Below are 20,663 nucleotides of genomic sequence, written 5' to 3'. Positions count from 1 at the left end.
TATTGCTGGTAATTCCTCAAAAAGTGGCATTGTGTTTTTACTTTTTATTCTCCTCTACAAACTTAAGTACAACAAAAGTATTATATTTTGCACAAAGCTGAACTGTCAAATCTTAACCATTTCCCATCAGTGTCCACTGTGAGGCAAATCACTTTATTGACTTTGTCATAAACAAACAAAATTGTTATTTCTTGTTGTACATACCATTACAGCAGCCTGTGTAACAGCACCTCCTAACAAGGTCCACGTAATCATGTCATTCAGATCAGGCAGAGACCTAGATGCCCGTGTTTATCCACGAAACTCAGTCATGTTGTTGTTTCAGACAGACAATGGCATCCCAAGTGGTTACTTTCAGACTGGAACTCACTAATTAGAGCATAAAATGGAAAAAGGTATGACAAAAGCTAAATATACCCTTAAATATATAGGCAAACTTCTCAACAAGCCTTGAATCCAACTAGTGCTGTCATTACAAAGAATAGATCATTGTCATTATATTCTCAAAATACAGTGATTGCAAATCTGTTACTTATTCATGCTAACTGAAACATACTTTACATAATGTTTGGTACAAATATGTCTTAATTTTAAGGCATTTTAAGATACAAAACAATTAGATTGGGATCTAGAACATGGATGTACTTCAGAGTATCATACAGAGGTCAGTGTGCAGGATATTTAAGAATTTATTCAGGGAGTGATGTATTCCTGCTCATAGATAACAAGTCCACACAAACATCCAAGCACATCGTAACATATTTTATACAAGACTTATCTAAAAGTTGAAAGTTATTAGAAACAAACTTTTTTTTAACTTTCACTACAAGTAAAAGTGCAGTTACTCTGCTAGAAGGCCTTATGTTCTAAAATCTCCCACTACTTTAAGACAGACTGGTTCCTAAATGTAGCTGTCGTCTATAAGATCCAGCTCTTCTCTCCAAACCATATTTAAGGCCTCAATCCCTTGCTTTGATTAAAGAGACTGTAAAACTGTGTTGAAGCCTAAAATGCACTAAGGATTCAGAGCTATCTCAGCAAAGATTATATCAGGCTGTTGTGTTTTCAGTGTCTTCGGCCTGAAGTGTGATCATTAACGCTAGCAGAGTGAAAAACGGCGAGAGTTAATGTTCATCTTGGTAACGCCGATGAGTCTCAGTGGAGCGGAGAGGCCGAGCCCTGGTGTGACTGGACATTCGCACAACAGATCGGACAGCTCGTCGCGCTCCTCGAGGCCAAAAGTGGCATCATTGAGCATCCGGCGATGCAGGTGGCATGTCTGCTCTATCTTCAGCTTGTTGATGTCGTTCCGCAGCCGCATGAGCTGCCTCGCTAGCTGCTGGTCCTGCAGACGCATGTCTGTCTGAAGTAGAAAGGTAAAAGAGAGAAGAGCTCAAACAAGTTACAGATTCATTGATTATCAATTAATCAACTAAAATTACTCAGGAATAAAGTGTAAAGGGTTTTTTGTAGTTTGGGGGTTATCTCTTTTTTCTTTATTTCTCTCCCTGTGCATTGATCTGCTTTTTGTCTACCTCTATGGTGGCCGAAATCTAAAACACTTTTACGAAACTTAAAACAAATGTATAGAAACCAAAAAAATGACATGTCATAAAATAAATTCACATTAACAAACACTTTAAACTGGCAAAACAAATTAACATGAACAAAATGTATTTACACAAAGTCTGATAGAAAATTACGTCTGAAACACTTTGAGCAAAAACATTTTAACATGCCATTTAGCAAATTTGAAATTCAAGAAAATGCATTTAAAATTTAAAATTTGCATTTTACAAAACAAATGTACAAAAATCAAATTTACAAGTTGTAGAACATTTTTAGAACTTCTGAGGCAAATTTACAAACAACAGTATGCTACAGAAAGGGGACATATCAAATGCCATAAGTGACCCAAGTTTCAAGTTTTGTAAGTGTTTCAGACTTTAGATTTTGTATTGGACTTTTTGTCAACTTATTTTGTACAATGTAAATTTGTTTTGTCATTTTTAACATGACATCATGAGGGGAGTTAGCGCCGCCCCCAGGTTCTGTTGGCCCTCCCCACCTGGAAGACAGCTCCATCCTCCTCTCCTGATCCTTCTCTCAGCTGCCTGAGAGGAGGGTCAGGAAAGCTACATCCATTAAGGACATCCATTTCCTGAGAGGAGCGGAGTCAGACAGCTCATTTAAAGCCACAGACACCAAAACAGCTCATTTTATAGACATGCAAAAATCAAATACTGGAGTGTTTTTTCAGCAACAAACTACACAGGCATGTTTTAGGGACCTCTGAGACCAATATAAACGTGTCTTAAAGGGGTAAAAATATGTGTTCTTTAAGCCAATTTAAATGCCTGTATTTTCAGGGAACGGTTTTGTAGATCTTACAAACACATTTTGATGCATTTTGGCACACCTGAAGAACTGACAGAAAAAAACCCTAACAAAACACTGCATGATGCTTGAAGATGTGAAAGCAGGAAAAGGACATATGAGACTGTTTTATTTATTTCTGTGATGATCTAGTCATGGTAATTCTTGGTTGAATTTAAAGCATTTTGCAGGCACCCCTGATGATACAGGAAGGCCACAGTACCGTGGTTGAGAGAGGCTTACCACATACCATGCAATTCATTAAGAAAACCTTTTGTTGAATTCTGAACTATTCAGCTTCGTCAAGGGTCTTCATCAAGGCTCTACAATTTTTTGTGTGAGAAGATCTAAAAACGAAAACTCTCAGTTGAACACCTGCAGAAAATCTCATCATAATCTCGCTGTTTCATATTTTATGTGCACAGATTATGTGCTGATATCAGCGACAAAGATCACCTCACTTGTCCTCTGTCCCAGAGAAAAATATTTGTTGCCACATACTGTGAGTGTGATTGTGCCTCTAACAGCACCTCTTTGCGTGCTCGGTCGTAGCCAATGGACTGTGGGTGAATGTCCAGAGCAATTGAGCTGAGTAGAAATGATTACACCCGCAGAAATGGAACATCTGAGGCAACTGCCTGAGACCCAATCAATCTCACTCACCAACATAATTGTATTCTTCTGACCACTAATTGGTGTCCATTGTCAAATTGTAATTAGCTAAGTGGCAAGAAATTCTTGTGTTTTCTGGCCTTTTGCTGCAAAGTTATACAGCTCCCTGAATTAAAAAGTATATTTGAATCAAGTGTCAATCAGTTTGGGAACCAAGGCCATCTAGCTTCTGGAAATAAGGAGGAACTTGTGCTTTTTCAGGGATGCAAAACTTTTTTCAAACTCCTACATATACCAAAAATAGATGATTAACAAATTAAAACATTGTCTCACCAGCTCTCTTCTCAGCCAACTGAGGGCTTCATCGATGTTTCCAAATCCCTTCAGCACACCTGATGGCAGCTTGCACTGAATCACATCAGAGTTCACGACAGTCTCACTGGAGGTCGCTGCTGCTTTCTTTTCAGGATCAACTTGGCTCAGGCTGTTTCCATTTTCTGAGTCTCTGAAGCTTTCTGCCTCGAGCCTGGCTTTCCACTCCAGGTAAGAAGGTCTTCTGGTCTCCAGTCTTAACTTCTCTGTTAAGGCTTTCAGGTTCATGAGATGGTCATCTGCAGGCAAATCCACATCTTCTTCACATTCTGCCTCCTCCAGGACACAAGTCCTATCCAGTGTTATCTGAGGCGCTTTAGAGGTGTCCATTGAATCTAGTTGGTACTAAAAGATTCCTGAGAAACGTGTCAAAACAAAAATAGATTTCTCCTCTTGGCTGGTGGCCTCATTTGTTGTAAGATATTTTTTAAGTTTCTTTGTCAGGGAAGTAGATCTTCAAAGGGCTAAATCGGGCCCACTGATGTTTTGGAGGCAGAGTATCTTTGGAGCTGCAGAGGAGAGAAGAAGCAAGTTATGGTGTTGTCACTGACCATTGGCAACCATCTCCTAAATGAATGACAAGAAATAAAGCTAATGTGACATCTGACAGTAAAGCGACACATCAACTTTGGCGTGACAGGATCATCTGAATGAAGAGATGAATTATACATCAGAAAGGCCGAGTGAATATGAAAGTTTTTCATTCTTTTAACTGATGAAGATTTATTGTTGGGCTTCTGTGATATCAAATAATCAAGCATCAGTGCTCTGAGGAAACACACCTCCAGGATTTTCATTTAACAGGAACAAGCTGTTTCCATAGCGACAAAGATAGAGGGGCTATAAATGAATCAGCAGTTTCCCACCTCCTGTCCTCAGGGCTTAGTGCCTTTAACAGACTGAGATGACAGATGACTGTAAATTATCAGCTGACAGGTTTGCTCTTTTACAGCAGAATATACTAACTTTGCTTAAATATTGTGTGTGTATATATATATATATATATTTACAATATTCATAAACTAAACATTAAGGCTGCATACATGAGGAATGTATACATTTTAAGCAAACACAACTTCAGGAGGTGTATTAAGTCTCTTCTTACAGAGATGAATACTAACTTTAGTACACTAGCATATTCATAATGAGCATAGCCATGATCCCTAGCTTGTTATGGAATCATGATCATAATCAAGAGGAGAAAAAAACTCTTTCACGTCAAGGTAAGAGCAGATTTCAACAAAGTAAAATCAATTAAAAATTAACCCTGAGATATCAACACTGCAGTTTTTGCCATGAACAACAGCTGTTTCGGAACGTGCTGTGGAATCACTAGTATTGTACTCAAGTAAAAGTACAGTTACTCTGGTTAAAACTTGCATTAGTAAAAGTAAAAGTACAGTTACTCTGGTTAAAACTTGCATTAGTAAAAGTAAAAGTACAGTTACTCTGGTTAAAACTTGCATTAGTAAAAGTAAAAGTACAGTTACTCTGGTTAAAACTTGCATTAGTAAAAGTAAAAGTACAGTTACTCTGGTTAAAACTTGCATTAGTAGAAGTAAAAGGACAGATTTCAAAATGTAATCAAAAAAGTACAAGTAACCAAAAAATGTACTCATTACAGTAGTTTGAGTAAATTTAATCAGTTAGCTACTTCCCATCCATACATTTAAGCATCTTGACAAAACAACATCACTTTGAAAGAAACCTGTAACTATTATCATGTATTCAAACACCTCTGAAGGTAAACTACAATGCATAGATTCCAAGTAGTTGCCACTTTTTATTCAACCATTTAAAAGAATGGGAAGACTAATTCAAGAAACAAAGTCATCAAGAAAACATTTAAAACGGCCTCTTAAATGATACAGCACCACTCAGACCAGAGACAGCAAAAGCAGACTTTCCCAGCATCCTCTTCTACAGTCCTCCTCTACTCAGTGAGTGGTTAGTGCTCACAAATTCCATAATAGGCACAGCAGGCCATTTGTGAAGTCATTGCCCTTGTATCTAATGATAGGTTTGGCTGTTTTGCAAGGCATAAAAAGACCTCTGCTCCGACTGTGCACAGTAGCTGTCTTCTGAATGCAGGGCAATGAGTTCCTGGGTTGTTCTTAAAAGGAGTGAGCATGTCTCCTGGGAGCACATTGTTACAGGAGACCAATACAGGAGAAGAAAAAAAATCCATGCACCATGCATTTTTAAAGAGTGTGTAAAGACCCTGTATGTACAGAAAGGAAGTGATTTAATCTGTGAAAAAGAAATGCAGAACCAAGAGGTCTAGAGGGATTGAGGAACTGGCATGTACAGTTGAAACCAGAAGTTTACATACACTATATAAAAAGGCACATAAACTTTTTTTTCTCACCGTCTAACATTAAATCAGATGAAACATTTCCTGTTTTTGGTCAATTAGGATTACCAAAATTATTTCTATTTGCTAAATTCCCGAATAATGAGAGAGATCATTTTTTAGACAATTTTTTATTATTTTCTTAAGAGTCAGAAGTTTACATACACTAAGATTACTATGCCTTTAAACAATTTGGGAAAGCCCAGATGATGATGTCATGTCTTTGGAAGCCTCTGATAGGTTTATTGACAACATTTGAGTTAATTCGAGGCACACCTGTGGATGTATTTTAAGGCACACCTGAAGCACACTGCTTCTTTGTGTAACATCATGGGAAAATCAAAAAAAAATCAGCCAAGATATCAGGAAGAGAATTGTGGACTTGCACAAGTCTGGTTCATCCTTGGGTGCAATTTCCAGATGCCTGAAGGTGCCACTTTCATCTGTTCAAACAATTATACACAAGTATAAACACCATGGGAATGTCCAGCCATCATACCGCTCAGGAAGGAGACGGGTTCTGTGTCCCAGAGTTGAACGTGCTTTGGTCCGAAAAGTGCAACTCAACCCAAGAACAAAAGCAAAAGACCTTGTGAAGATGCTGGCTGAAGCTGGTAAGAGTGTGTCATTATCAACAGTCAAACGAGTCCTATACTGACATGGGCTGAAAGGCCACTCTCCCAGGAAGAAGCCATTACTCCAAAAGAAACATAAAAAAGCCAGATTACAGTTTGCAAATGCACACAGGGAAAAAGACCTTAATTTTTGGAGACATGTTCTGTGGTCTGACGAAACTAAAATTGAACTTTTTGGCCATAATGACCATCGTTACATTTGGAGAAAAAAGGGGGAAGCTTGCAAGCCTGACAACACCATCCCAACTGTGAAACATGGGGGTGGCAGCATCATGTTGTGGGGTTGTTTTGCTGCAAGAGGGACTGGTGCACTTCACAAAATAGATGGCATCATGAGGAAAGAACATTATGTGAAAATACTGAAGCAACATCTCAAGACATCAGCCAGGAAGTTAAAGCTTGGGCGCAAATGGGTTTTCCAAATGGACAATGACCCTAAGCATACTGCCAAACTGGTTACAAAGTGGCTTAAGGATAACAAAGTCAATGTTTTGGAGTGGCCATCACAAAGCCCTGATCTCAATCCTGTTGAAAATTTATGGGCAGAGCTGAAAAGGCATGTGAGAGCAAGGCGGCCTACAAACTTGGCTAGTTACACCAGTTCTGCCAGGAGGAATGAGCCAAAATTCCTGCAAACTATTGTGAGAAACTTGTGGAAGCATATCCAAAACGTTTGACCCAAGTCATACAGTTGAAAGGCAATACTACCAAATACTAATGAAATGTATGTTAACTTCTGACTCTCAAGAAAATAATAAAAAATTGTCTAAAAAATGATCTCTCTCATTATTCTGGCATTTAACAAATAGAAATAATTTTGGTAATCCTAATTGACCAAAAACAGGAAAAGTTTCATCTGATTTAATGTTAGACGGTGAGAAAAAAAAGTTTATGCGCCTTTTTATATAGTGTATGTAAACTTCTGGTTTCAACTGTGTAGGCTATATATAAATAAAGTGTAAGTAATTAGTGGCCAGCAATTATTTCTAAAAAAGAAGGAAAAACTTATTACAGGGGAAAAATTATGCTGGGAAAAAAAGAAAGTTATCCTTATTAACCAAACTTTAAGCAAGCATGGTGTTTGAATATCAGTACACCCTAGACTGGAGTTATAGTGCTGCCACTTCAACAGATTTTATTTTGTGGTTTTGAACTGCAACATGCCTAAACCTGCTCTGGTTTATGAAGTCTGGCTCTCCGATCTGGAACATGAGGGCATGTCTGCATAACAAATATGACTAATCTGGCTTCAGTTTATCTCTTTAATCTATAACATAACAAACTAGTGAGTCACTTCTATTTTAAGGTGGTAGATATAAACGGTGGGCATAAACAGTGCATTTAAGGCAAGAAAAGGCCTTTTGTAACTGCTTCATCAGCAAGATCAGAGAAGCCGTTCATAAAGGTAATTACCAGGGCATATTGGATTTCTTTGTTATGGCAACACTAATGCAATGAAACACACTTAAACACTAAAAGAAACACTGGCTTTCAGAATCAACAGGTTTCTTTGTCCTCGCTGTTTGGAGGGATAAATTTAAATTAAAAAGCTCACTGTAGGGGCTTATCAATACAAAGATGCCCAGTTACAGTCAGTGTCAAAAGCATTCACCAACATAATTTCATTCGATGCAATCACAAAGCCTAATGTTAGACTTTTTTTAACTTATGCACTAGCCAACACCTGAATAAATTCAGGCGGCTTATGGATGCACGTGCACATAACCTCTACAAAAGTAACACGAAACATATAGATAGATCCATAATGGCATCTTTTCTTGACACTGGTTCACTGGACCTTGTACCTGCATTTTCCAGCTCACATAAACACAACTCGACTTATATCATGGTTTCTAGCTCCTTTTCGACAAATTATAGCCTAGCACCTTCCTATGGCCTACTAAAATTAAAGACGCATTTAATATCATGCGAGGTTTTTAATGCGGCCACATTTCCAGCACGTGAGCTGACATCTCTTTAAACTTCCCCCTGCTTCGCTAACACCGTACAGCAAGGTGAAACAAGGTAACATACGTCATTTAAAACCACTCGTTTACCTTCAACACTTTCCCACAGTAGTCCAACTTGTATTCAAACAGTCCGAATCCAGGCAGCAGCATCAATGAACACCACGACGAGCCCAACACCTCTCCCACTCTCTCACACTGTCCCCCGGCGGCTCCACGGTCCACTTGTTTTTAAGCAGGGACCTACCGGAGGAGGGGCGGGGAGTCTGCGTCAGGTTGTGGTTGCTTGGAGACGTCCCAGGAATCTCTATCAGACTTCCCGCCACATGAAGAATAATGCAAGTGCGTCACGGACAACAAAACTACAATCCTAGTAAGCTTTATTTCATTCAACAAAATACAACACCATACAATCAGGCAATTAGTACAAAAATGTAAAAAATTCAACAAACTAATTCACCACAAAATTTACACGTGTTACACAGAGGTGTAGGCAAAGTTACAAGAATAAACTCTATCACAATAAATACAATGAGCTCTTCAAAAACTAACATCCAAACATGTAAAAGTTTCTTTATCTTGTAAATTTAAATATACTTTTTGACATATAAAGTATTTTTTTTTAGCTAAAAACTATCTATTTATATAAATTAAAGGGATCTAGTAGAACTCAACAGCAGTATTTGCTAAAATATGTATTTTTCCTATGACTGCAGTACAGCTTGAAGCTCTATTGCAGCCCCTGGTGGTTTGTTGCAGTGCTGATTGTCTTAACCATCAAGTTCTGTTCATCACATTACAGGATATTCAGCCAGGGCCAGTAGTACTTACTAAGCATCATACTTAGCATTCACGTATTTTATAAGGGTCCATTCAATCTTTCTTGTAATGGGCATTAAACAGCAGAAATTTAGGTATTTCAGAGCAAACACTGGGTAATTTTTGTAAAAATAAAAAAAAAGTTTTTGTAGATAATGGAACTGTAGGCTTGCTTAGGTTACGGTTTTTCACAATTGCTAAAACACTGTTTCCCATTCCCTGATCCAAAGATCAGTTGCTAAACTATTGCATCGGCCATGAGCTAGCAAAATCTTTAACACTTTTCCTGGTCAGACAAAATGTGCAAAACTCACTTGCCCTTTTTAGAAAACGCTAAATACAGTCTGACTCCCCAAAACACATTTAACATTGTAATGCACTTGTGATGCTGACTGGTGGCCACTGGAAGCAACAACAAAAAAAAATCAACAGTTGTCACCATTTGAGCACAGACAGTTGACTTCTCCAGTATTCAGCTTTCCAGGTGTGCAAAAGGTTTAGTCCTTTAAAAATCTTGTTTTGGAAAATGTAACTGCTTTTGTACAACTCTATCATCTATCGTAATGAACTTTACTTATTTGCTGTTGCACTTTTGCCTCAAAAATGAACTTTTTCTTGGAGCAATCATTGACCACAGTGTTTTCTATCTTGCTGTGTAGTGTTTAATGACCACTCTGTAGTGTTTTACTGTTTACGATATCAGAACAGAGTTTGATTCTGAGCACAGTTAAAACTGTTTGGATGCGATTGTTTGATTTTGCCCACAGATGTAGAGGTTTTGTGAAAATAGCTTGAAAACTGAGATTTCTGTTCAATGTTTCCAGGAAAGGGAGTTTAAGAGATGTGTCTGAGCAAATGTGAAAAACTGTAAGCAACAAACCACACACTTTTAGTGCTCTGGTACAAGTTCAACACCTGTATTAAAGTCTTTCTTTTAAAAAACAGCATACAAGTTTAAGCATTACATTATAAACAAAGTTCTACGTGTAAAATTATTCAATACACAGGGTGCCCAACTTCATAAAAAGTTAAATCACTGAAATAGTTATGTGTTCATTACTTCAATTTCTGACCCTGAAAAGTTACTAAAGCTGCCAAAAACTGAACTGGGCAATAAAGTACAATATTTCCCTTTGAAATCTAGGGGAATCATACAAAGAAACATAAAATAGAACTACTCAAGTAAAGTCAAAGTACTGTGAAATACTTAAGTGTGCTTTCCATGACTGATATATACAATTGTCAGACATTCAACAAGCAGTTTAAACACTGTGATTGTCGTTTTATGTAGTGGTTCATTCTAGAGTCTCAAACTAGCCAACAATAACAGAAACTTAAATGTAACTAAGTGTTTTACTTGCAGTTTAGATTATTGATTGTAAGTGTTATGGCTCTGCTATCCTCATTTTGGTATGATAAACTATGTGTCATTATCCAGTACACAAACTGCAGTTCCACCTGAAGAATACCTTAAGTGAAACCAGTAAAAATGCCTGTATCTGCAATACTTGTGAGTTTAACTAGCATCAATCTATGAATGCTTATGTAGTGTTGTTTAGGATTTAAGCCTCAAGTTTCAAGCCCTTTTTAGTCCTGTTTCCTTCTGTTTGTGAGAGATATTTATGTTTTGAAAACTGTATTCTTCACTTAGTCCTTCACACTTTAAAACCACCTACTGCTGTCTCTGAATGATGTGATGACCCGCTATGCTTTATTTATGATGCCGCTGCATTTTATAAAGTAAGTTCCTCTATGTCGTCATCATTAAACGAGGTGATGGCACGGATGGCAGGTCTGCTCTCTGTGACATGTATTGTGTTGAGAGACGATGATGGAGGGGTGGATGACTCTGAACTGAAGTTAAAAAGTCCTTCCCTTCTTGAACGCACTCCACTGGTGGAGGGAGGACTGCTGAGGACCTCCATTTTATTAGGGTGGCTGTCGCCTGCAGACGATGGCATGGCACCAAACAGCTGCTGCATGAGGTTAGACTTTCTATTTTTTTCCACAAATCTTTCAGTCTCCTTTTCCCTCTCTGTGTCCACCCCTCTGAGACTGAAAATACCTATCGCCTGTAATGCAGAGTCTCTGTCCTCTGCGGGCGGAGGGGGAGGAAATCCTGAGGAACCACGAGAAGTTGAATTTACAAAAGAAGGTGCGTAGCTTCCGAATGCTAAATCGTCATCAGAGATTTGGGGTCGTAGGGCTCTTCTCCCCATACCTGTTGTAAAAGCTCCACCTTCAATGCCTGATCTCCTCTGTCCTTCTCTGCTTTCAGCACGTCCCTCTGATTCTGTGAGGTTAAAAATGGAGGAGTTGTGGTTCCTCTGCTCAAAAGGACGAGGAGATGAATGTTCACTGGTGCCCATATAGAGCTTAGAAGGATTAGACTCAGAAAAAATGGTGTCCTGGGCTCGTTTTGTGGAAAGGTCTATTTCATGCATCTTGGCTAGCAGCAGTTCTTTTTTGCGACGTGCTTCCTCTGCTGCTTGCTGATTGGTCAGAGCATCATAGTTCCATTTGTTCACCTCTTCCTGGACATGGCCACGCTTCATGACACTTTCCCCCTCCTCATTAAACTGGGAACCTGTCATTTTTTTGTCTTCCTCTTGTTTGTCATTTTCCCACACTTTTGTTAGTCTCTTTGATTTCTCCTCGATCACATTTGGCTCCTGGTCAAGTTGCCGTTTCTCCTCTTTTTCCTTCTCTTTCTCCTTCACCAGCTCCTTCTCTGTTTCTTTTTCTTTGTCACTCAGTTTCTGCTGTTCCTCATTTGGACGTCTATCGTCTGCCTCCGCCTGTCTGTCTGCACTGCCAAGCTCCTAATCACATAAATAAATTGAGGGAAAGAAGCATAGAGAGATTAGAGGAAGGCATACAATAGAGTGCAGATTTAAAGATTAATTTTTAAAACTAGAGTGTATTTTTACAAAACTTGAAGCAACTGCAAAAGAGGATGAGAGGGCAATCCAATCATTGAGAAAAAAGTTCTTATCAAAGCATATGTAATAAAGTTTTTTCTTTTGTTTTGTGTTTTGTACCTATGAGTGAAAGCCTGTGTTCAGTAGCCTATGCCCCAAGCCTTTAGGATTTTGATTGATCAGTGAGGGAGAAGTGTCATTGATGAGTGCAAATCAGTTACAAAAGTTGAACTAGTATTAAGTGATACCCCTTTTCCACCGTGTCAGTTCCAGGGTTTGTGCTGGGCTTGATCTGAACCAGTTCTGTTGTAGAACCTTCAGTGCACCAGCTGGTCATACGTAATGTTACACCCCACTGAGAGACAGAAGTTACGACCGACTTAAAGTTCTGTCTTGTGCGCCAGCTGGACTTAAGCTCTGTTTGAGTTATGCCTGGGTGTAACTGCTGTGATGGAGTAGGCGTTACTTTAAAAATTCTTGTGTAAGCCATGCATTGTGAATGGGATCCGCACAGGGATGGTCTGAAAATGAAGGAAACAGGACTGAGGTGCACTTTTTCAATGGATTTATCAATGGATAGGCATGAAGACAAGAGACAGAGAGTCATCTGTGATCGGACTACAAACCAGTAAATTTACATGGACAGTCAGCTGATATCAAAGCTTTCTTTCAGCAGACAAACTCTGTTTAAATAATAGAATAATATCTTCTTAATATGCTACGAACTGTGTCACTGAGGTGATGCAAAATGGAGCTGTCCCTGCCCCATAGGTGCTGATTCTCTCAGTGTGTGCCTACTTTTCTCACTCAGTAGGCTGTTAGAAAGAAAACATTTGTATAGTATTCAATAGATAAATGTGTAAGGTATTAGTTTGATTGAAGAAACTACTAATTTAAGATAGCAGAGCAGCAGCAAGTGCAAGGGGCATTTTAAATCCTGTGAGAAATTTGTTGATATTTATCAGATAACGACATGTTGGTTAAAAAGTGTTTCTGTTTGCTCTACAAATAAATTTTGAATTTATTTTACTTTTTTTCATATTGAATTTTCTGTTGACAGTTTGATTGAAGGTCTGGAGCTGGCCAGAGAGCCATGTCATTACATCACTGTAAATGGCAATGTGTGTCTCCATTTTCCCAGTAACACAAGTGCCAAACTAAGGCACAGCAAGGGACATGGTGGTGCTTGCTGCTGCTTTAAAAGATTTGAATTACCCTGTATAATGCGAAACAACATAGTCACTTAATACCTCAAGCCAACTGATAAAGGCAACGACAGATCAAATAGTGGCCTATATGTTAAAATATGTTTTTGTCAATGTAGTTTGCTAGATTTTATGACAATGACCAATATGCTTTCTAGAAAAGGGGTTTTCTTTAACAAGAAAGATCATATAATAAAAAGTGCTTGCTGAAATAACAGTAGAACTCTTGTGCTTGTTAATCTTTTAAACCGAAATATTTTTTAAAATATGGAACAGGTTCAAATTTCTCTTTATAAGTGGAATCACTTTACCTTGAGAGACAAGTATTCATCTGGTGCCTGTTCGCTGTATTCATTGGTATCAGTGACAGCAGGAGGAGGTGTGGGGAAGCCCAGACTAGATAACCTGTCTTTAGTCTGCACTGCCTTGCCGCTGTTCCTGCTGGGTGCTGAAAAACATGTGAAACAAAAGCACATAAGTGCTGTTAGTCCTTCCCCAAACTACACTGTGATAATGGGCATGAATTCAGTTACTGAAAGAAAAAGAAGTTATGACAACAAAACAACTGTAAACAATCCCCTAACCTTTTTGCTTTGTGCTGTTCTCCATATCTTTTTTTGATGAGGGTTTCATCATGCGGTTTGCATATATGTTCTTAGTATCTAGTTCTCTCTCCTTCTCCTATAAAGAAAGCAAATAGATATGGTGAAATTGTATTTTGCCAGCAATCTATTCTTAATGTCCAGTCAGGAAAAAAGATATGGTTTGTTTATTTCTGTATATAAGGACCTTGAGTTTATTGGTCAATCGTTCCAGCTCCTCCTGCAGAGTCCTGATCTCTTCCTGGGCACTGATGGTCTTCTTCCTCTCTGCAGCCAGCTGCCTCTGGAAACTGCTGTTGCTCAGCTCCATGCTACGCTCCAGATCCTTTAAAGGGCAACATTCACAAACAATTAAACTTAGTTCTTTAGGGTTTATTTGGGTACAGTGAAACTTTTTTGCCTACAGATGGGTCTGTATGTATCTGACTGAGTGAATGACACAACTTTCAGAACCATACCATACAGAGTTGGGTTTAGTTGAACGGAAAGCCCTCAGTAATGGCTACCTCCACTGCTGGAAATACCTCAGATATAGCTTTAGCATTTCGTCCTTTTTACTAGAACTGGACCACATTTCTGCATCAGTTTACTCGGAACTGGACCATTTTCCTCGATAAAACCAGAGCAGAGAGCTATAACGAAAGTTTGTCTTGGAAGAGAAGATGTTTTTGCGTGTCCCCTGTTGTGTGTCCCTCTCCATTCTGCCACAGCCAACGCCATAAAGACACTTCCTTGTTAACATAAGGCTGTGGTTGACTCGATGTGTCTGTGTAGGTGCATGTGTGTCTGTGTACAACTTTTAACCAATCAGATACAATAAAAGAAAAGGGGTACATACATACACATTACATTGCTCAGGGCTCTGTGCATTCAGTCTTCACTCAAAAGATATAGAGAGAGAGAGAAATAGAGAGAGGAGAAAATGTAGCCACATAAATTTAAGTAACCAGTAACAATAAATTCCTCATATATAAGGACTGGATCTGGATCTCTGAAAAGAGTTGGAATTCCCATCACTCGTCTCCTGACTGGCCTTGGCCTCTATTTTAAATGAAGCTTCACCATTAACAATCTAAGGCAGCGGTAGCCTGCACAAGAGTAGCGCATTTGCACCACAAAATTTGTTGCTCTGATTGGCCCATCATGAATGTGACAGAGAGAATGTTCCTAGAATCACTTCTGAAGATTTTCTGAAAAGTCCTGCCCTTCCCAAACATTTTCTATGGGAGCTTCACTGGATGAATGTCAGATATATTCATGCAATGGATATGGGTGTCAGGTTAGCCGTTTCCTGCCAACAGGGCTTTATGTTTTAAACTTTAGGGTCCTTCAATTCTCAACCCACAGATATTAGGGACAGCACAAATACACAAACTCCAAAAAAAATCTCTCTGCCAGAACATACAATTCAGTCAAGCACTTCAACAGGCATCCTAGATAGTTGTGGTCAGCCATATACTAGGTTTTAACCTGGACCCATGTCATGTCATGAAAAGATCATGAACAGAGATGTCAAATGTTAGAGCAAATTAACCTAGATTCAAGGAAACATTTCATTCTGAGACTGAAATCAGATATTTTCAATCTCAGCTCCATCAAAATATATTCATGCATATTCAGTAGATCTCAAATAAATTGCCTTTATCTTTCTTTCTGCCTCCTGGGTTCGAGTCTTCTCTTCTTCCAGCCTGCGGCTCAGCTCGTCTCTTTCTCCTAGCTCACGCTGGTTGACAAGTTTCTTTAGCCTTGTGATGGTGGCATGACTCCTGTGTAGCTGATCCTCACTGTCCTTTAACCTCCGCTCTACTGCCCGCTCTCGCTCTTGGGTCCGCCTGAGTCGCTCTCGAAGCACATGGGTCTCGTTGGCATGGCGGGCCAGCAGCTGGGAAATTTCACTTTCTGTGTCGTCATAGCGCTGCAGGGCTTTCTCTTGACGCACCTGAAGCTTTAAGGCATTAAAAATATATATTTTTATTTAATGCTCCCACAGGTTCATTATTAGAAGAAAAAGAATGGTTTTCTACAAAGATCCTGTTTATTTTACCAAAAGTACAGTACAATAAATCCAAAAGTATTAAACAAAGAACTCAACCCAAACTGAACTACAGGCTTTGGTCTACCTGTCTGAGGATTCGATTCTCCTTCTGCAGCTCATCAGCACGAAGTTGAAGCTCAGCTAGTGAGTTACGGAGGTCATTGATCTTTAGCAGGCGGGCTGAAAGCATCCTCTTGGTCACCAGGTCCAGGTCTTTAGAGGGTGTGGACTCTTTGCTTTGTGAATGCACTGCCCTGCGATGCTGCTGGGATAGAGGCAGGCCACCAAGGCGCAGTGGGCGAGAGAGACCCCGGCGTCCCAAACCACCTGCAAGGCAGAGAGAAACGCAGAGTAAAAATAAAGTAAAAGGCACTGACAAACATTTACAGGTCATTAATGCAACAGATTGACATGTGCTCTTACAACAGTGAATATAATTTGAGCTGCAATTTTCTAAAAATCTAATTCTTCCCATAATACAATTACCTTGTTGTTTAGAGCTATTGTAAAATTAGAATAAATCTTCTTTGCATGAAAAACAGATTTGCAAGTCTGCTTGTGTTTCTGCTGAACCAGCTTGTTAAAATCTAACACTGCCATCATCTGGACAGTTAAGCACATTTAATTTGGGTTTCCCTCATTCAGCAGACCACACTAGATCTTTGCCTGCTCTACATACCTGTTTTATAGAGGGGGCTACCAGAAATCCTCTTTGCCCGTGCCCCCCTTTCAAGAGCAGGGGATGGAGTCCGAGATCTGGAGTACGGTGACAGTGGACTCTCTGAACGGGAGTCATTCTCATAGTCCTCGGAGTAAAATGACTGCCTACTTCTCTGTCCTTCTTTGTCTGACATCTTGTCCCGATCTGGATCTGACCGCCAGGTCCTGGTTTTGGATCTGCTCTCCACACCGTTATTTTTTTCCCCCTCATTCTGGTTATTCTCCTCAAAATTCTCCTTGAGTTTTTGGGAAGACGATTCACGAGAATATTTCTTTGCACTTCGGAATGACTGGCGGCTTTGATCAGCATCTCGGTTGTCTTCATAAAAGTCAGATTTGATTTCTGATTCCATTTTACTACCTAGAGAAGAAATTCTGGGATGAAATTAAACACAAAAAATTCAGAAAATAAACATGACCCTTCTAATCAGAATAAAGTTTTTTCTTAGAGCCGCAACTTAACAACTACAAACATTTACTTATACATCTTAAAAATCAATATAAGAAAATAAAACCTAAACAGTGATCAACGGCCATAGCCGGCTGGTTTTGCTCAGGTACTCTGTATTGTATGTCTTGGTCACTAAGCGACAACACACTTGAGGTGGAATTTTCCATGAGGCTTACTGATGTATGATATAACTGCTAATGCCACTGCATTCAAAATACTAGCCTGTCCCTCTCTGCCAGATTATCATTGAGACCCTAATAAGATGTGCATTTACATGGATTTTAATGGAAAAAAAAATGCATTATGGTCAGCCAGTGTGTTTTTGTTCTATTGGTTGTAGAAAAAAAAGTTTCATAAACCATTTATTTTTACTGTACAGTATATCCTGATATTTACCATGTATCATACTAAAAGACTAATCTTTCCCACATATTTTCTACATAAATAATATAAGAGCAGATGTATTTTAGAATGAAAAATTAATAATAGGAAGAATCTCAACTGTTTGAAATACATACATCAAGATAAATCCAGTTAAGACAAAAGATAATGACATGTAAAGTTCATGTTGTCATCTGGATGAATTATCTGCTCAGACAATAGCACTTGATTGACATGATTCTATAGCAACAGCAGTACAAACTGCAGCATCACCACAAATAGAAAGAGCCTGGCTGAAGGTCAAACCATGCAGACAGGTTGTACACTAAATGAATAAGGGGTGATTAGTTTGGTCCAGAAGTATTGCAAAATTTTGGTAGACTTCTACTGCAATTGGTGCTGATGGGTAAACATTACCAGACACATACACAATATAGAAGTGAAACTCTGTTTTCATACTAGGTCACAGGTTTGGTTCTTCATTATAAAGGCATATTATGAGGGTGAAAATAATAAAAATTAAATTATAGAAGTGTGTAAAACCAGGGCATGAGCTTTGCAATTTCTCACTTCAAAAAGGTAATTTAGTAATGAAATAGAACCCAAAAGTATCTCTGCTGCTGCATGCCGTTTGGACATTTAAGTTGAGAGTTGAGTGGTTTGATAGAAGCATGGTCTTATTTTCTGAGGTGGAAGTAACAAAAATTGTCAGCTACATAGGATAAACCTTGAGATAACAAAAATGGTATGTCAATGGCAATCTCAGGGTTATCAATTTTATTTTCACTTCATAAACATATTTTAATTCTCGTGGATTTTGATGCTTTATAAGTCCAATCATATATATTTTCATCGCCTTATTTCATCATCCCTTTTCCTTTCACAGTTGAGGCCCCTTTCCCTAAATAATGAAATGTTTGCGCTGTTAATGATAAATGATGAGTGAAAAACAATAAAAATGATCAAATCAGCCACTATTTTCATCAAACTCATCAAAATCAACCTTTAATGAATCAAATCAATTTATATTTTATTAATTCATTTTTTGATTCAAATGAATTTTTATCATTGTATTTTCTATTTTTTTTATCACCTCCTCTTTAGTAGTTTATTTTTTTGTTACTTTCATCCCTCATAGTATATCACACAAATGACACAAATAACTTTGACTATGGAAAATAAACCCATTTGTACAGAGTGTGTTTTCACTCACCAAATAGGTGATACTACATCCACAGCATCTCTGCTTTCACCTTCCTTCATATCTTCTCCTCCATCAAGCGTCTGTCTTCTGTTCTTGGGCCTCAAATCATGCTATCACCAGCTGAAATACAGTCAGGACACAATGTCTAAAAAATATGCAAACATATGCTGTTTTTTAACAGCTTATTACAACAGCAGTGCTAGCTTTTCCCTAGCCATCTCTACGTGACAAGAACAGGCAGGATTATAAGGAACCGTCTGCTGGTGACAGATGCATTGTTTTGAGACTGCCTGCCAAGTCAAAACAGCAACATGGAGCTACAACCTGACATCAACCACACATTTCATATTTATTTTTGCCCAGCTGAAGTGATTAGAGAAAAGAAGATTACATTATATCAGAGTACTTACTTAAACAACTGCCAACACTCAAGATGCGTTTTAAGCTAACGGTGATGGGGAAACTGACCCAATGATGACAGATTATTATGCTAGCATAGCAACACAATCCTAGCATCAACAGGTGGGCTCGGTTTCAGTGCTACCCCTCGTTGCCTGCTGGCGCTAACTTTTGCATTTACTTAGCGATCTCTTATTTTGCATCACCGTGTTGTTTACCTGAACTGTTGTGGCAGTTATTGGCATCTTCTGAGGATCCAGTCGGCTACTGTTAGCCTAAGCTATTACCTAGCAAGCTAGCATGAACTTAAGCTAAGTATGCTACTGTCTAATATAGGACTACATAGTCCTCCGCCCATTTTGGAAACAGAAGCAATAATTATCCTTTTCAATGACGTCTTCATGGAATAATCTACAGTAGAAAAGCAGCAGAGAGCGTCCAGATAGTAGTTTTGTCCACGCCTAAAGGTTAACTCAAACCGTACCACAGACGCCGCACCATGGCAACCACTTCTATCCACTCCACCACCAACAGGGGCGCTGTAGTACGTGTTGTTGTTTTTTACAGACTAAGGTTGAAATAAATATTTAAGCTATGTAATCAAAAACAGAAGGTTTAAAATAAGCTAGAAAAGATAATTTCTCAAAAATGTTGCTTGATGTTTCGTATGGGATAAAAGCATGACTTGCAAGCATTATCTGCCTACCTATAGCATAAAAATGTGCCTCACACTCAGTAATGGACCTTCATGAGCTATTCAATAATTGTTTAATCTAGCAATAATTGAACTAACAGTAGTATCTTTATAATTGAGATGACTTCTGATGTTTCAGTGCTATTCTTTATCATATAGGGAAATAATTAGCTTCTTCATGTGAGTCTAACTTAAAACTGATAGATAACTAATAGAAAAACCACAGATTTACCAGAGAGCCATCAGTAGAGCTTTTTTAATTGATCAAGAGAGGGAAAGATTATATTTTCTCAAATTACTGTAGTTGTGCTGTTTTGGGGTTCTTGTACTTTTTGAGTACATCTTGAAATCAGTACTTTCACTTTTGCTGAAGTAAGTTTTAACCTGAACAAATGTACTTTAAAATAAGTACAATAATCTTATCTTACTGTATTTTTGTACTTTTTCAACCTCTGAATTCATCTATATAAATCTAATTAAATCTGAATAAAAAGACCCAGACACACAATTATTCTTCAGATCTGAAAAAATTTCCAAAATGATGCTAACTTTCAAAAATTAACAGCACAGTATTCCGGTCTCTTCAAAATGACATTTCCCCTTTATCAGCCCTGACGCATATAGCCTACCTGCCCTAAAAATATATGGAGGAGTTTACCTTTGTCAAGTTACCGGAAGTAACCTGAGTCTTAAGCCTATATCATCTTGACTTTTCAAAATAATTACATTACATTCGAAGAAGCTGTTTATTCCATTTGATTAAAAAAAAGGAAAATGTTGCGAAATGCATTAAAAGCTTTGGTTAAGCAGCCTCATTGTGACCGAGTGAGAACGATTTGTACAATTTAGTACAATTATATTCTTTTTTTTCCACTTTAAGAGAGCGAACAGAAACCGTAATATGCTCGTTATTTATT

At 38.4% G+C, this 20,663-nt stretch overlaps 2 protein-coding genes across 3 annotated transcripts; both read right to left on the bottom strand.

Annotated features, from left to right (window-relative positions):
- Nucleotides 1-671: 671 nt before the first annotated feature.
- fam167ab (family with sequence similarity 167 member Ab) lies at nt 672-8,538 on the bottom strand. Its single transcript, XM_041805631.1, has 3 exons — nt 8,406-8,538; nt 3,322-3,869; nt 672-1,363 (listed from the first exon to the last, which is right to left on the bottom strand). The coding sequence occupies exons 2-3, from the start codon at nt 3,688-3,690 to the stop codon at nt 1,100-1,102; spliced, it is 633 nt and encodes a 210-aa protein (XP_041661565.1). The 5' UTR covers nt 3,691-3,869; nt 8,406-8,538; the 3' UTR covers nt 672-1,099.
- Nucleotides 8,539-8,982: 444 nt separating this feature from the next.
- Nucleotides 8,983-19,552, bottom strand: lca5 (lebercilin LCA5). 2 transcript variants are annotated; one of them, XM_041804686.1, is made up of 9 exons: nt 19,271-19,552; nt 18,663-18,773; nt 16,577-16,992; nt 15,983-16,224; nt 15,502-15,807; nt 14,050-14,187; nt 13,845-13,941; nt 13,572-13,708; nt 8,983-11,956 (listed from the first exon to the last, which is right to left on the bottom strand). In XM_041804686.1, exons 3-9 carry the CDS (start codon nt 16,968-16,970, stop codon nt 10,868-10,870), a joined length of 2,403 nt encoding a protein of 800 aa, XP_041660620.1. In that variant the 5' UTR covers nt 16,971-16,992; nt 18,663-18,773; nt 19,271-19,552; the 3' UTR covers nt 8,983-10,867. The 2 variants fall into 2 exon arrangements, with proteins under 2 accessions (XP_041660620.1, XP_041660621.1); XM_041804687.1 differs by having other exon boundaries at nt 16,577-16,978.
- Nucleotides 19,553-20,663: the final 1,111 nt, after the last annotated feature.

This window comes from Cheilinus undulatus, linkage group 14 (genome assembly GCF_018320785.1).
Source record: "Cheilinus undulatus linkage group 14, ASM1832078v1, whole genome shotgun sequence".
In the NCBI taxonomy this organism is placed as follows: Eukaryota; Metazoa; Chordata; class Actinopteri; order Labriformes; family Labridae; genus Cheilinus; species Cheilinus undulatus.
Note: the sequence above shows the minus strand (reverse complement) of the source record. Positions and strands in the feature narration are given on the sequence as shown.

Bases quoted from the DNA above. Each gene is read 5' to 3' on its own strand.
- lca5 (XM_041804686.1), bottom strand. From the start codon at position 16,970: ATGGAATCAGAAATCAAATCTGACTTTTATGAAGACAACCGAGATGCT. The intron at 15,808-15,982 runs GTAGACCAAAGC...AATGCCTTAAAG, and splicing joins AGAATCGAATCCTCAGACAG to CTTCAGGTGCGTCAAGAGAA. The intron at 14,188-15,501 runs GCAATTTATTTG...TGCCCTTTAAAG, and splicing joins AGGCAGAAAGAAAGATAAAG to GATCTGGAGCGTAGCATGGA.
- fam167ab (XM_041805631.1), bottom strand. From the start codon at position 3,690: ATGGACACCTCTAAAGCGCCTCAGATAACACTGGATAGGACTTGTGTC. The intron at 1,364-3,321 runs GTGAGACAATGT...TTTCTACTTCAG, and splicing joins GTTGGCTGAGAAGAGAGCTG to ACAGACATGCGTCTGCAGGA.